The sequence below is a fragment of the Onychostruthus taczanowskii genome, unplaced genomic scaffold, assembly GCF_017590055.1.
Source record: "Onychostruthus taczanowskii isolate IOZ18803 unplaced genomic scaffold, ASM1759005v1 scaffold79, whole genome shotgun sequence".
Taxonomy (NCBI): domain Eukaryota; kingdom Metazoa; phylum Chordata; class Aves; order Passeriformes; family Passeridae; genus Onychostruthus; species Onychostruthus taczanowskii.
The window spans coordinates 2908782-2921894 of NW_024505782.1; the positions used below are offsets into that span (position 1 = coordinate 2908782).

Genomic DNA, 13113 nt, shown 5'->3' on the forward strand with positions numbered 1-13113 from the left:
TGCTGTTTTTTCCTTTCCTTTTTTGATAATATCTATCACAAGCCAAAGGTAATGCCCCCAGGCAAGGAAGCCCATCTGGTGGAAAACCACTCCAACCTCATGCACAGATTTGACACACTAAAAGTCTTTATGTTTCTAAAGGTAATGTGGCTTTGGTTTTGTTTAAAGAGAAGAAAAGGAAAAAGATTCACTTTCCAACCACAAAGAGTTGCTTTTTTGCAGGGAAGCAAGCTACGTAATAAATTATTGTCTGGGTGAAAATGAGGATTTCTGGCTTTCTGGTTACTCCTCTCCCTTTCTTGTGGGATCAAGCTGGCTGTTTTGGGTTGGATTCTGCAGCACTTGTCTGTCCCTCTTTTTTTCCCCTCCATTTTTTTTCTGTGTTTGTTTTGATGGCTCTGTTTCAATGCTCTATGGTATTTGCCTGCTGTTCTGTGCCAGGCTCGTGAGTGACACTGCAATGTGGCAGCTGGTGGGCTCCTGTCCTGTCACTGGGGCTCTTCTGCATCACCAGGTACCAGAAACCAGACCTGAGACTGGATGGATGATGAAATACATTAAATGCTCAGCCAGCTGTGAATGCATCAGTGTCTGAAAAGCCCAAGGCTGGCTCCAGCAGTAAACACTCATGTGGTTTTCAAAGGTGTTTACATTTTAATTAGAAAAGGGTCAGATCCAGGGTATAATAATTTACATTTCTGTGCTTGATGTTTTGATGTCTGGAAAGGTAGTGGTTTTGGAGCAGCAAATCCAAGAAAGACACATGATGCTTTGTGGAGATGCAGTACCTGGGTACAGGGAGTCATGGTTCATCTCTATTGCTTTTATTTTCCATAGTAACTGTTCCTGCGGGTGGCTGGGTATGAGAGCTGCCTGCCAGCAATAAAGATAAACTGCTAGTCTCGTTCTCTGAGATGCTCTCACCGCTTGAGAAAGACGCATTGCTAATTACTTGTTGTTGGAAAAGGGCTGGATGTGGAGAGGGAAAATATTGCTGCAGAAGAGGCTCATTAAAAGGAGATGCTGGAAATCAACCGTGCTGATGGCAACGACTTCCAGCCCCAAACACAGACAGTCAAAGGTCCTCGTGCCTGTGCTGCTGTCAGAGCGTGAGCTGGTGGGTGGGTGTTTGCAGAGTTGAGACACACAGAGGGTTTCACCTGACCCAAAGGTGCTGATAAGAAGCAGATAAGAAGTAGAAGGGCTGTCCTGTACTGTCTGCTCTTCCCTGGTCTGTGTAGTCAAAGCATCTCTTTGGGGCTGCGGGGACTTCCTCCTTCTGTGTGTGCTTCAGCAGCAGCTGTAGAAAGCCTGGCTTGGAGTCTCAGTGAGCAGGAAATTTGAGGGAGGTGATGATGATGGAGAGTTTGACCATGAGCTGTTCCTCCCTGCCCTGCCCAGCCCAGAAAGACACTGAGCAGACAAGGGTGTCACCTCAGCCTAGATATCCACCTCCACCTGTACAAGGTGATGTCCAGCATGGCTGTAGGGGGTAGAGATGAGAGAACAATGGAGTGGGTTTTGGAGCCTGCTCAAGAGATGTGAAAGTTGTTGTTGGTTGCTTGTGAGAGGGGATGTGATGGGCCTGGGCTGGGGCCTTTCCCTCTGTCTCCCTGGGGATCAGTTTGGTTTGTTTTCACCATCATCCCATTCAGGCACAGACAAATCTGGGCTGCTGAGCTGTTCCTCAGTTTGTGTCCCAGGTGTCTCAGAGCAGCAGGGACCTGCTGGATCACAGTCTGTTGTAAATACTCAAGGGAGAACTAACACGAGAGAGATGCTGGATGTCCTATCAAAGAACATTCTGGAAGCAGGTGGCTGCACTGGTACGTGAAGAATTTGCACTGTAGCTGCCTTTTATAGGAAGCATCTCTTGTTCCTAGGAAACTCTGGGATGATAAATCCCATGTGGCAAGACAAAGGCTTTCAGGGATGTCAGGATAGCTCTGTAGCCTGTCACGGCCTGTCTCTGCAGCAGCTGGCCTGTGATAGCATTTCTGAGAAATAAATATTCTATGCATAAAGGATGCTCAGCATTCCTCCTGACTTCACTTTGGAGACACAGAGGAACGGAGGATTGGCCTGGGATTTTCTTAGTGTTTAACTGAAGGATAAGTATGGAAGAGACATGAGTTTTCCAATTAAATGCTGTCAGTCAGTCAGTCAAGCCTAAACAGCTGAGGCCATGTTGTAGGAAACATGGGCTGGGCACTTGTCCTTTATTGGGCTTTGGTGGTGGTTACCCCTTTCAATAATTGAATTTCAGTTCAGGTGAGAGGAAGCCCAATGCATGAAGTAGTTCTGCCTGAACTCTGTATTTTAGAGATCTTTCCCAATGACCTTTCCTAGGCATTGGCATTGGGTATTAGCTCGTGGCTGTGTAGTTGTCAAGAAAATCTGCTTACAACTTTCACCGTTTTGGTTGTGTGTGACAATGTGGTATTCCTGTTTCTCTTGCCTTTGGAAGCCACAACCCTCAAAGAAACTCATCATGCGTGCAAAAGCATTTTAAGCTCTTAGCATCCATCCAGTGGAAGCAAAACACTGGGAAAAGCAATCTCTTTATTTTCTTTCCTTTGCTGGTGCTCAAGCACATTGGACCTTGCATAGGAGCAAGGTATGCTGTTTTTGTCCTAATAGCAGGTCAGGATGTAGGTTTATCTGGATGAATTGGAGTGAGAACTGGCTTGCTCTTGGGGCACCCCAGCACCCTATAGCTCTAGGCTGGTGCAGAGGGGCTGGAAAGCTGGGAAGGGCCTGGGGATGCTGGTGCTGAGGCACCTCCACGGCTGGGACAGCTCTGGGCCCTCAGGACAAGAGAGACACTGAGGGGCTGGAGCGTGTCCAGGGCAGGGAACGGGGCTGGGAAGGGGCTGGAGCCCCAGGAGAGGCTGAGGGAGCTGGGAAGGGGCTGAGCCTGGAGAAAAGGAGGCTCAGGGAGGCCCTTGTGGCTCTGCACAGCTCCTGACAGGAGGGGACAGCCGGGGGAGTTGGGCTGTGCTCCCAGGGAACAGGGACAGGAGGAGAGGGAATGGCCTCAGGATGGACCAGGGTAGGCTCAGGGTGGATACTGGGGAAAATCTCTCCATGAAAGGCTTGTCCAGAGCTTCCAGCAGAGCTTCCCAGGGCATTGGTGGAGTCCCCATCCCTGGGAGGATTTAAAAGCCATGTGGATGTGGCACCTGGGGACATGGGTCAGTGGTGGCCTTGGCATTGCCAGGGGAGGGGACTCAGTGGTCTTGGAGGGCTTTCCAATTGAAACAATTTCATGATTCAATGATTCTGTAAGAATCGTTTTAGGAAGATCTCTTTATGATAGCAGTTTTGGTGCAATGTTACTGTACCAGCATGGTTTTGACCAGAAGCTTGTTTTGGAGCCTGGAGTCCCTTGGCTGGGACACAGGTGAGTCTCATCCCAGGGGACAATCTGTGGGAAGTTGCCCTGCTGTTCTGTCTTGGCATTGCCTGGCTGCTGCAGTCCAGATTTTGGAGAGCTTTTGGCGTGGAGGGGAATGGCTGGAGCTGCTCCCTGGGGAGGATGTGCATGTGGGGCCCAGCTTCCAGTGACCTGATGGAAATGCATCACTGTTCTGCCCTTCTGTGTTCTTCTTATCATGGACTTACCACTTCTTAAATCACTTTGGTTGCAAGTTCCACTCTCCTGTTGCCTCCCAACCCAAAGTGGGCTCCTTCTCCATTAATGTTCTTCACCTGTCAAACTCACCGCTTCTTTCCAAGTTCAACAAGCATGTAGCACCTTTGGGAGAAAGGGAAGGAGCTTACAAGTGTCACAAAAAAGGCTTGTTCTTATTATTTGCTGATGAAGGGTAAAACTGTATAATTGCTAAAAAAACTTTATAATCTTGCTAGAGCAAGAATCTCATTTAGATCACCTGTAATAATAGCTATTAATAATAATTATACATTACAGTATGCTAATAATTACTAAGTTGTAATAAACAGTTTATACATCTATTGACTTTTTCTGCTGATGATTCCTTCTTTTGTGGTCACAGTAACAAGCACAAGCATGGGCTTTGTAAAATCATAGGGTTTTACAAGGTTTTAAGTTGGAAGAAACCTTCAAGGTCCTCTAGTTCCATCCCCTTGCCATAGGCAGGGACATATTCCACTGCACCAGGTTGCTCCAAGTCTCATCCAACCTGGCCTTGAACACTGTCAGAGATAGGAAAGATTTGGAAGGTAATTTTCAAACCCCCAAAACTTACAAGCTCTGTGCTTTGGCAAAGTAGAGTGGAAGGAAGGGGGAAATAGGAAAAAAAAAAGCAAATTTGAGATTGATCTCTGTTTGTACCTGGTGAATCCTTTGTGGTAGGTGCTGAGCAAACACAAATCCAAGGGATCACTGCTTCATCAGGAGCTCTCACCAACATTTGTTTGCTCAGTGTGGGAAGATAGTAAGTGTTTTGATGCTCAAGTGGGTTTTAGTTTTTCTTTGAAAACCTTTTTTGTATGTGTTTTGAGGGTGAGGTGAGGTGAGAAACTAGCTCCAGGCACAGATCACCAGGAAGAGCAGGAGTTTTCTTCCTGTTGAGTGATGGTTTCCTTTAGAGACAGGTGAAGCTACCACAAGATGAATTTGTTTTAGAGTTTCCCACTGGAGATCCACAAATATCTCAGATATGTGGTCTGTGTTTGTTTGCTGGACCTGGTGACTTCTGATGAACATGTTTCCTTTCAGTTTGCCGTCTCTCCTGTTGCTACCTGACAAAATGCTGGTTGTGCCCTGTGGTGAGCACCCCAAAAATGAGGCATGTGGTAGCTCTTCCTCTACTTCAGGTTTTATCATGGGTATTCAAGGGGGAGCAGTGCCCCAGCCTTGATTTCCTCCAGTGCCACCCTCAAAAAACCCTGAAATAGGCAAAAAAACCTTTGGGCTTGGGTAATGTGTGGCCCAGTGAGATGGAGGATGACCTCTGACCCTGCTCACTCCATCCTGAGTGATGCCACCTGTATAATTTGTCCCCTGCCCCATGCCATCTCTCGATGCCATCACACCCCTCCAGCACTCATGGGAGCCTTGTATTCTCCCAACTCTTTCTTTAGCACTTCCTGTTTGATAATTGGTGCTTTCCTTTTTGTAATTGGCACTAATTAGTGAAAAGGGGAGAAGCATGCCCTCCTCCAGGACTCCACACTCTCTGGGGCTCCTTCTTTTTTTCTTTCTTCACTTTCTTCTTTTTTCTTTGTCCTTTTTAATATGGCATATGATTTTTGCTCAGGAGCGAATGTGTGATATTGGTCTACATAATGAGCCTTTTTGACAGTCTGAGCACATTTGGGAATAATTCCTTGAGCAGATGAAATCCTTAGGTCAGAACTGCTCATTCTCGGCAGTTTACAAATGAAGCCACAATTGTTCAGAAGTGACAGAGGAGAAAATAGTTCAGGAGCTAGAAACTACATGAGCTGGGAACAGATTTTTTTTTTTTTTTTCCCTCTCTGTTTCATTCTGGATAGCATGTGACTGGATTTGTCTGGTGATTTTTTACTTGTCTCAAAGCAGACTGTAACTACCCATTCCTGGTGAAGGAGAGGGTGGGAGGTGAAGTTGTTGTGTCCTGCAGAGTGCTGGCAGCTCCCATATCTTCTCCCTCCCAGCTACAGGAAGGGAGGAGTATGAGATTTACCACAAGACACTGGGGCACAGCCTTGTTTTTTCCAAATGTAGAATTATAAAATATCCTAAGCTGGAAGGGACCCCCAAGGATCACCAAAGAATCGGCAGCTCTTGCCCTGCCCAGACCCCCAACAACCCCACCCTGAGCATCCCTGGCAGGGTGTCCAAAGGCTCCTGGAGCTCTGGCAGCCTCGGGGCTGTGCCCATTCCCTGGGGAGCCTGGGCAGTGCCAGCACCCTCTGGGGAAGAACCTTTCCCTGATCTCCAACCTAAATCTCCCTGGCACAGCTGCAGACATTTGCATGGGTCCTGTCCCTGTCAGAGGGAGCAGAGATCAGTGCTATGCCCAGCCCAGGAGCTGGTGGTTTCCCTTCTTTAAGATGTTAGTCACTGAGACCTGGAGAAGTAGGAAGGAGAAAAGAATTATAAATCCCCTACGTCTCCTATAGAGGCAATTTTCTGCAGTGAGAGGTCTTAAAAGTGAATTCTGTTGTAATCTCTATCTCACCTCCTCACTGGACTGTTTACACCCGCACCATTATCTCAGCATTATTTACTGCCACTGCCCTAGAGAAGCTTTTCAGTTATCATCCTCTTCCTTGCCCTTGTCCATTACCCCCAGCTTCTCACCCATATCCAGAACTAGTGCTATGGATTTATTAAATTAAGCACTTTAGTGTGACATTTTTGTCTCTCGTGCGTATGTCTGGAGGTTTTCAGTAGTTTGGGTTTTAAGCAGGAGGCCAGGAAATGTCTGTTGTCCTTAAATGCAGGAATATTACAGAAACGGAACATTTTTTACATGCCTGGAAGCCCTAAATGCAACCACCTAGGATTATTAGAAATTGTACTGGAAATGCAGATGTACAGCAAAAAAAAACATCCTGCGCGTGGTAACCGATAGGCTTTGTCTGCTGGGGTTTTTTAAATCTTTTTCATAATTACTGGAAAATAATCCCTTGCTGTCTTTTTTTGTCCCGCTTCCTCAGGCCCCCTGTGTTCCCGGCGTGTCCCCTGAAGGGATGGAGAGCTCCTCGGTGGCGTCGGCCTCCTCGGAGGCAGGGAGCAGCCGCTCCCAGGAGATCGAGGAGCTGGAGCGCTTCATCGACAGCTACGTCCTGGAGTACCAGGTCCAGGGGCTGCTCACCGACAAGACCGAGGGCGACGGCGAGAGCGAGAAAACGCAGTCCCACATCTCACAGGTGGGAGAGGGGCTCCCAGAGTGTGTTCTCAGCTGAAGTAGCTTTTTCAGGGTTTGGATATGAAGCTGGATGTGATAAAACGCTGGGTTTTGGGGCAGCTCGCTTGTTTGGGGATGTATTTGAGGTCTCCAAGCTGCTGGTAGCAGCCTCCTGATTCTGGGTTTGGTTTTTTATGGTCTCGAGGTGTGTCATTGAAAGTGTTCCAGGCCAGGGTGGATGGGGCTTGCAGCAGCTTGGGACAGTAGAAGGTGTCCCTGCCCATGGCAGGGGGTGGAATGAGATGGGGTTTAAGGTTCCTTCCAACCCAAACCATTCCATGATTCTACATGTGAAGGATCCCATCTTTATCTGGTATCAGCAGTGTTTGATCTGATCTGTCTGAACTCTGCAGGTTTGCTGGAGCTGAGGATCTGACCCAGAGCTCTAGACCTATTTTATATCATTTCAGTGTAAAGAAATTACCAAACAAAGGAACCTTTTTGAGAATAGATTCTGGTGAAGAGGTCTTTTACAATTTGAGGATCAAAGCCCTTAGAAGTGGGAGAAAATATATTTAAAAATCTAGTGATCCAAAGTGTATTTTATTAACCCAAGGCTGGAAGATGTCTGTGTTTGAAGTGATGCTTTGTAGGGGCTTCAGGTCAAATAGACAAGTTCTGCTTATTAATGTGTCAAGCTCAAAAGTAGTATTGAATTAGAAATAAATTAAGAGACAAAGTTTTGTAACCTCTTCCAGCCTGTCCACTGCTCTGCCAATAAGTCCAGGCTCCCTCTGCATCTTAAGGACAAAAATTTCTAATTCTCATGGCAGCTTGTGTGCATTTTCTGCATTGAGATCCTTTAAGGATCCTTGATGGATCCTTAAAATCCATGTTCCACTTGTGGAAATCGTATTTTAGCTTTACTTCCTGACTTGCCGTGGAAAAAAAGGAGCTGCTGGGTTTTTAATGTCAGTTCTGAGAGTGTTCTCTTTCAAGATGTCTGGGTTTTATTTTGAAGGAAAAATTCGTAATAACGAAAGATTTGAATATTAAATCTTTTAATTAAACCAGTTATAGAGGCAACTCAAATGAAGCAGCTAAATGAGATTGTACCCCAGACCATTGATGCAGAAGTTTTAGTAGGATTTGTTGTGGAACTCTATCAAAATGCAACATTTTTTATTTCTAGGGCTGTGTTTTGGACAAAAAGTGAAGGTGGGCTTTCACTGTAGGTCACTTGCATTTATCAAGCCATGTCTTAATGGATGCACTAAGAAATTATCTCATGCCTCACAAAGGTTTTTTTCATTTTTCCACCTAGAAGAAATAATCAGGATTTTTTATTTCTGATTTTCTCTTCCTGATCAGTTCTTAGCAAAGCAAGGAATAAACAGACACATATCCTGCAGCTGGCTGGAGTAACCCTGGTGGAAAGCCAGCCTGATGGAAGGTGGCACGTTCCCTCATTAATGAGAGCTAGAGGGAGAAAGATGGATTTAAGGGAAAGGCACTCAGCTGAGACCAAGGAAATTGTTTTTAACTGCAAGGCTCTGCCGGAAACTAAATCTTTAATGTTGGGCAAGTTACTTAATCTCTCTGCAGTTTGTTTCCTTATGGCTGTGATGTTTTCCCTGCCTGAGAGTGGATAAATCTATTCAGCCATGTGTGTGTGAGTTGCTTGGATGGTACTACATCCCTGGACACCTGCTCTCCTTGCTGGGGGAGGGAAGGAAAGGCACATCCTCCTCACTTAGCTCCCAGGGAAGCTGAATCCATTGCCACTTCAGAGAATGCCAAAATGTGGATGTTCCCCTGATGGGGATTTCCCCAACCTTGCTCCCACCAGGAAAAAAGAGGAGAAACCAGAGGGGAAAAGGTGATTTTATTTTGCTGTGGAGATAATGAGTGAGCTTGTACCTTGAGAGACCTTTCCAGGCATGTGGTTGCACTCAAAATTGTTAAAGCAGATAGGGATACATCTGGTAAATAGAAGGCTCTCGAGAGTGATGGCATCATGAGCCTGCCCAGGGGGCTCAGCAGAAGTGGCAGGAGAGTGATGGGCAGCTCTTTAATGAGGAGAGACTGAAACCCCCCCATCTGTGGGCTAGAACAGGCTCTCTGATGAGGGCAGGGATCATGGACAGTTGTAAGAAGACTCTTATTTTGTGGCCTCATCCTTACCTGTCACGGAGCTCTCAGGTGCTTGTTGGTATGGAAATGAGTTTTCATTTTCTTGGCACATCATCCTTGGTGATGGTACCAAGCCTTGAGTGTCTCTGGAGCAGCCAAGTGCTTCCAGCATGGAAGACCTCAGAAGTGGGGCTGGTCAGTCTCCACTTTCTTGAAGGAGTAACAGAATGACTTTAGAATTAAGCAGCACCTTTGATGTTTGTCTAGTGAAAATTGGATTTGGTTTGTTTTTTTTTTTTTCACCAGTATAATGCAGCCTTACATTTCTTTAGGGGAAAAAAAATAAGGCAACAAATGACACTACATTCAGTTATTTTTGTGGAGGCACCTTGCTGCCCATCCTTGGGGGAAGTTGGCCTAGAAATCTGGTAATCCTCTATGGCCACATATGGCAGTGGCCAAACCTACAGCTTCCATATTCATTTTCTGTTTTGTTTAAAATTGAGACATGGGGTGTTGGCTGCTCAGGGCATTTATCTGCCCTTGAAGAAAATAGAGTTGGAAACAAGGGTTGGGAAAAGCAGAAATTTTGCAGCTTTCCATGGAAATGAGTGGTAAGTCACCCTAGTGTGTATCACACACCTGGGGTTCCAAGCACGGAGGTATTGGGGCTGGATTTTATTGCAAAGCACCATATCAAATGCTTTCCTGGAGTTGTTGCTGCTTCTTCCCTCTACCCACTGTCAGCGGGTGGAGCATTTCCAATCCAAAGCCTTTGGGATCATCCTCAAAAAGGAGGGGGTGCCACACGTGTGCAGCGATGCCCGCGGCGGGACGGTGTTTGCTGTGCACTGTGGACTGACGCAGCAGTTTTGCCCAGCCCAGCTATTATTTTACACAATCCCTTTTTTCATCCCTTTTGCAGTGGACGGCGGATTGTAGCGAGCAGCTTGATGGCAGCTGTTCCCCATCCCGAGGGAAGGGCTCGTCGTCTCACGAACATAACCAGGTAGGGTTTGTGTTTAGTTCCTCCTCCCCAGACCTTTGCCTTTATTTCTTATACTGCCTTGCCTGGGAGGTGCTGCCAGCTTTCCCTCTCCCATGGAAGGGGAGATGTGTCCCTCTGCTTGGCATCTGAATGCTCATTCCTGCCCAGACCATGGGAGGTGGGCAACATCCTGATGTGCAGGTGGGTGCTTTCACCAGGAGCTTAAAGGGGAAAAAATAAGGAGTGTCACACTTATTCTGGAAGACTTTCTTATTGTCACCTGTGTGAGGAAGCTGTTAGGAGCATCAGAGCTGACTTGGAAGGATGAGATGTAGCTGGAATGAGGGGTCTTTGCGAAGCTGGGCTTCTCTGTTGTGTGCTGCAGCACAAGGGAAGAGCATTACACAGCTGAGAGGGTGAGCTGGCAGAAGAAGCAAAGTTGCACGTGCTTGAGAGCCTGTGTTGGTTGTGCAGTGTCAGGAGCCTGGTGTGAGTCAGTTTTGGTGCTTGGACGTGGTGTGAACACGAGTAAGGAGTGTCTACCAAGCACTCCTGGAGGTGGCTGTCCCTCCTCATGGTAGAGGGCTGGGTTGGGTGGGGGCTTGTGTTTGATCATTCTCATCGGATAGACAAGCTGCTGTGTCACCATGAGACCATCAGCTCTGTGAGAGCAGCACTTACTTGAGAAGATGTGAAATTTAGGCATCTGAGGGAAGAGGAAACAGCATTTCCAATTGCTGTGGCTGATGGGTGTCCCAGCCAGAGAAAAGGCTTCGAGTTGATGGTTTTCATTTTCTTGCTCTGCTTGATGTCCTCCAAATGCAGTCTTGTGCGTGGGATCCATGAGGGGGAATTTGGGAGCCCCTTTCAGGGTGTAAAAGAGGCTGTGCCAGTCTGAGCAGGGCATGTTGCAGCTCTCATTTTGGGCACAGCTTCCTCCCATGGAACCGTGCTGGAAGTTCTTGGCTGAGGGACGGAGCTTAGGCATCCTGTCCTTGCCATGGCCCTGGGATGCTGGTAGTGCCTCTACCAACACCTTTACCCAACAAAGGCAGGGTGTTGCTTTGTGGGAAGGTGTGTGCTGAACAGAGGCACTGCTTCTGATGAGCTCCTGAAGGTGCCAGACGGAGCTGTGGATTTAATTTATTACAGCTGTGATCTGCTTCAAAATATTCAGCAGCAAAACGTCATCCAGGCTGCCTTGCAGCGCTGCAGACAGCTGATGGATGTTCACCTGGGAGGCTGGCCACTTCCATCGGGCTTCCTTAGGTGGATCAGAGGTTTTCCCTAGGGAAGAAGGTCCCTGGCCCTTCACCCAAAGGCTCTGCTGATGTGCCAGTGGCTGGTGGGGACCACAGGAGGAAGCAGGAGTCATGCATGGGTGTTACTTTCCTGACATCCTCCATATGCCTAATGCCATGCACTCTTTTGTTTCAGCTTACATGGGGTTTTCTTTGTTTGTTTGGTTGGTTGATTTTTTGGTTGGTTTTTTTTTTTTGTTTTGTTTTGTTTTGTTTTGTTTTGTTTTTTGTTTTGTTTTCTTGCCTTTTTTTTTTTCCCCCTCTGGGAATTAAATGTGTTTGATCTTGTCCTACAGGGAGCTCCTTTCCTACACACAAACACCATTCGCTGATGCCCAAGCTGCTTACCCTGTGTTTGGGCTCTCTCCCAGCCTGCAGCAGAGCTAGTAATTATCTCTCTCCATGTTTGGCTTCCTTTAACTGTGAGTAACAAATTTTCCTTGGCACCAAAGAGGAGCTGCAAGCTATTGTTCCTCTGTCCAGGCAAGCATTTCTCTCACTGTCACTGATATATGAGATAAATGCTGCTGGTGAGGACCAAGTGCAGTTTCCTACCATTCCTGGCTGTTTTCACAAAAATCTTTAAATATTTTTTTTAAAAAGTCATTCCTAACATGCTTATCCTGAATTAAAATTATCAATCACTTTTCAAACCTGCTAAGGAAGAAAGCAGCTAATTATTTCCCAATGGAGGAAGGGGTTGTGTTTTGGGGGTGTTTTTTTTGTGTTGTTTGGGTTTTGTTTGGTTTTGGTTTTTTGGTTTTGTTTTGGGGATTTTTTCTTGTTCTGATGGGGATTTTTTGTTACAGTTTTTTAGGTATTTGAGGGGTTTGGGCAGGAAATGTAATTCCTAGTTTTCCTATTGTGTTTCCAGCTGAGATCTCTGTGTTGCCAGTCATACTTGAAAAATACTTGGATGTGAGATTTCTGCTGGCTTCAGCTAATGTGAAAATGTGGGTTATGTATCAGTGACCATGGTATGCCTCACGTGGCCATCAGAAAGGGCATTTATATGGAAATCTAGGTTAGTCCTGGAAATATATTCAGCATGTGGTTCATTTTCTGTGAAGACAGAGTAGTCCAGTCTTGCTTTTTCAGAAGTAATTGGCTTCATAAAGGTTATAGGGAAGCCTAGAGAGAAGATGATTTTCCCCTGCCTGAAAAATTCCCCTATGAATCCCTGAGTACTTGATGCTTTTGAAATTCTGGGCTATATGATCCAGCAAGGTTAAGAAAAATAAGACAAAGATTTTTTTTTTTTACTCTGTGTGTGCGTGTGTTATGCATTTTTATATAGTATGTGTGTATATAAGCATCTACTGGTTGTTGCACAAGTGAGGGGGTTGGAGCAATTTCTGAATAAAATACAATATAAGGGTAAAAATTGAGTGTCTTGATGCAACCTGCAGTTCAGGATATTCCTAAATGGCTGATTTCTGATGGTGTTGGGTATCTCTGGAAGACAGCACCGCAGACTTGTCCTGTCTTGCACTACTTGGTGAGACCTGTATTAGCACCTGTGTGAGACTTAGAGTCAGTTCCCATAGGCTGGCACATAGGCATCCCATGCAAAGCAGTGGCTTAAAAACAGAGAAAATTCCCCCTGAAATCTCCTGGTCTTTACAATTCTGTGGGCAGGTGGCTGTGAGAAGATGGTGTGCTCATGGGGGAATCTCCTGAGATACATTTTGTGATCTCATGTGCTGAGAAAATTCTGGTCTCGCAATTACATTCAGCTCATCTGTAATTCTTGTTTCCTACTGGGATCTCTCTGTTTGCTGCATGGCATGGCCATGTTCCACTAAACCCCCAGAAAGTTTGCCAGGTCTCACTGAGTGTGAGCCTCTGGGGCAAAGACCAGGTACTCAAA

The 13113-nt window shown here is 46.3% G+C and overlaps 1 protein-coding gene across 1 annotated transcript in view; it reads left to right on the forward strand.

The window, feature by feature from the left end:
* The window catches only part of CTIF (cap binding complex dependent translation initiation factor), a 147916-nt gene that overhangs the window by 21429 nt on the left and 113374 nt on the right, over window positions 1-13113 (forward strand). Inside the window, exons 2-3 of the mRNA XM_041423585.1 lie at window positions 6631-6843; window positions 9880-9963. Coding sequence (XP_041279519.1) covers window positions 6664-6843; window positions 9880-9963 — 264 coding nt within the window. The 5' untranslated portion in view covers window positions 6631-6663. The remainder of the gene's footprint in view (window positions 1-6630; window positions 6844-9879; window positions 9964-13113) is intronic.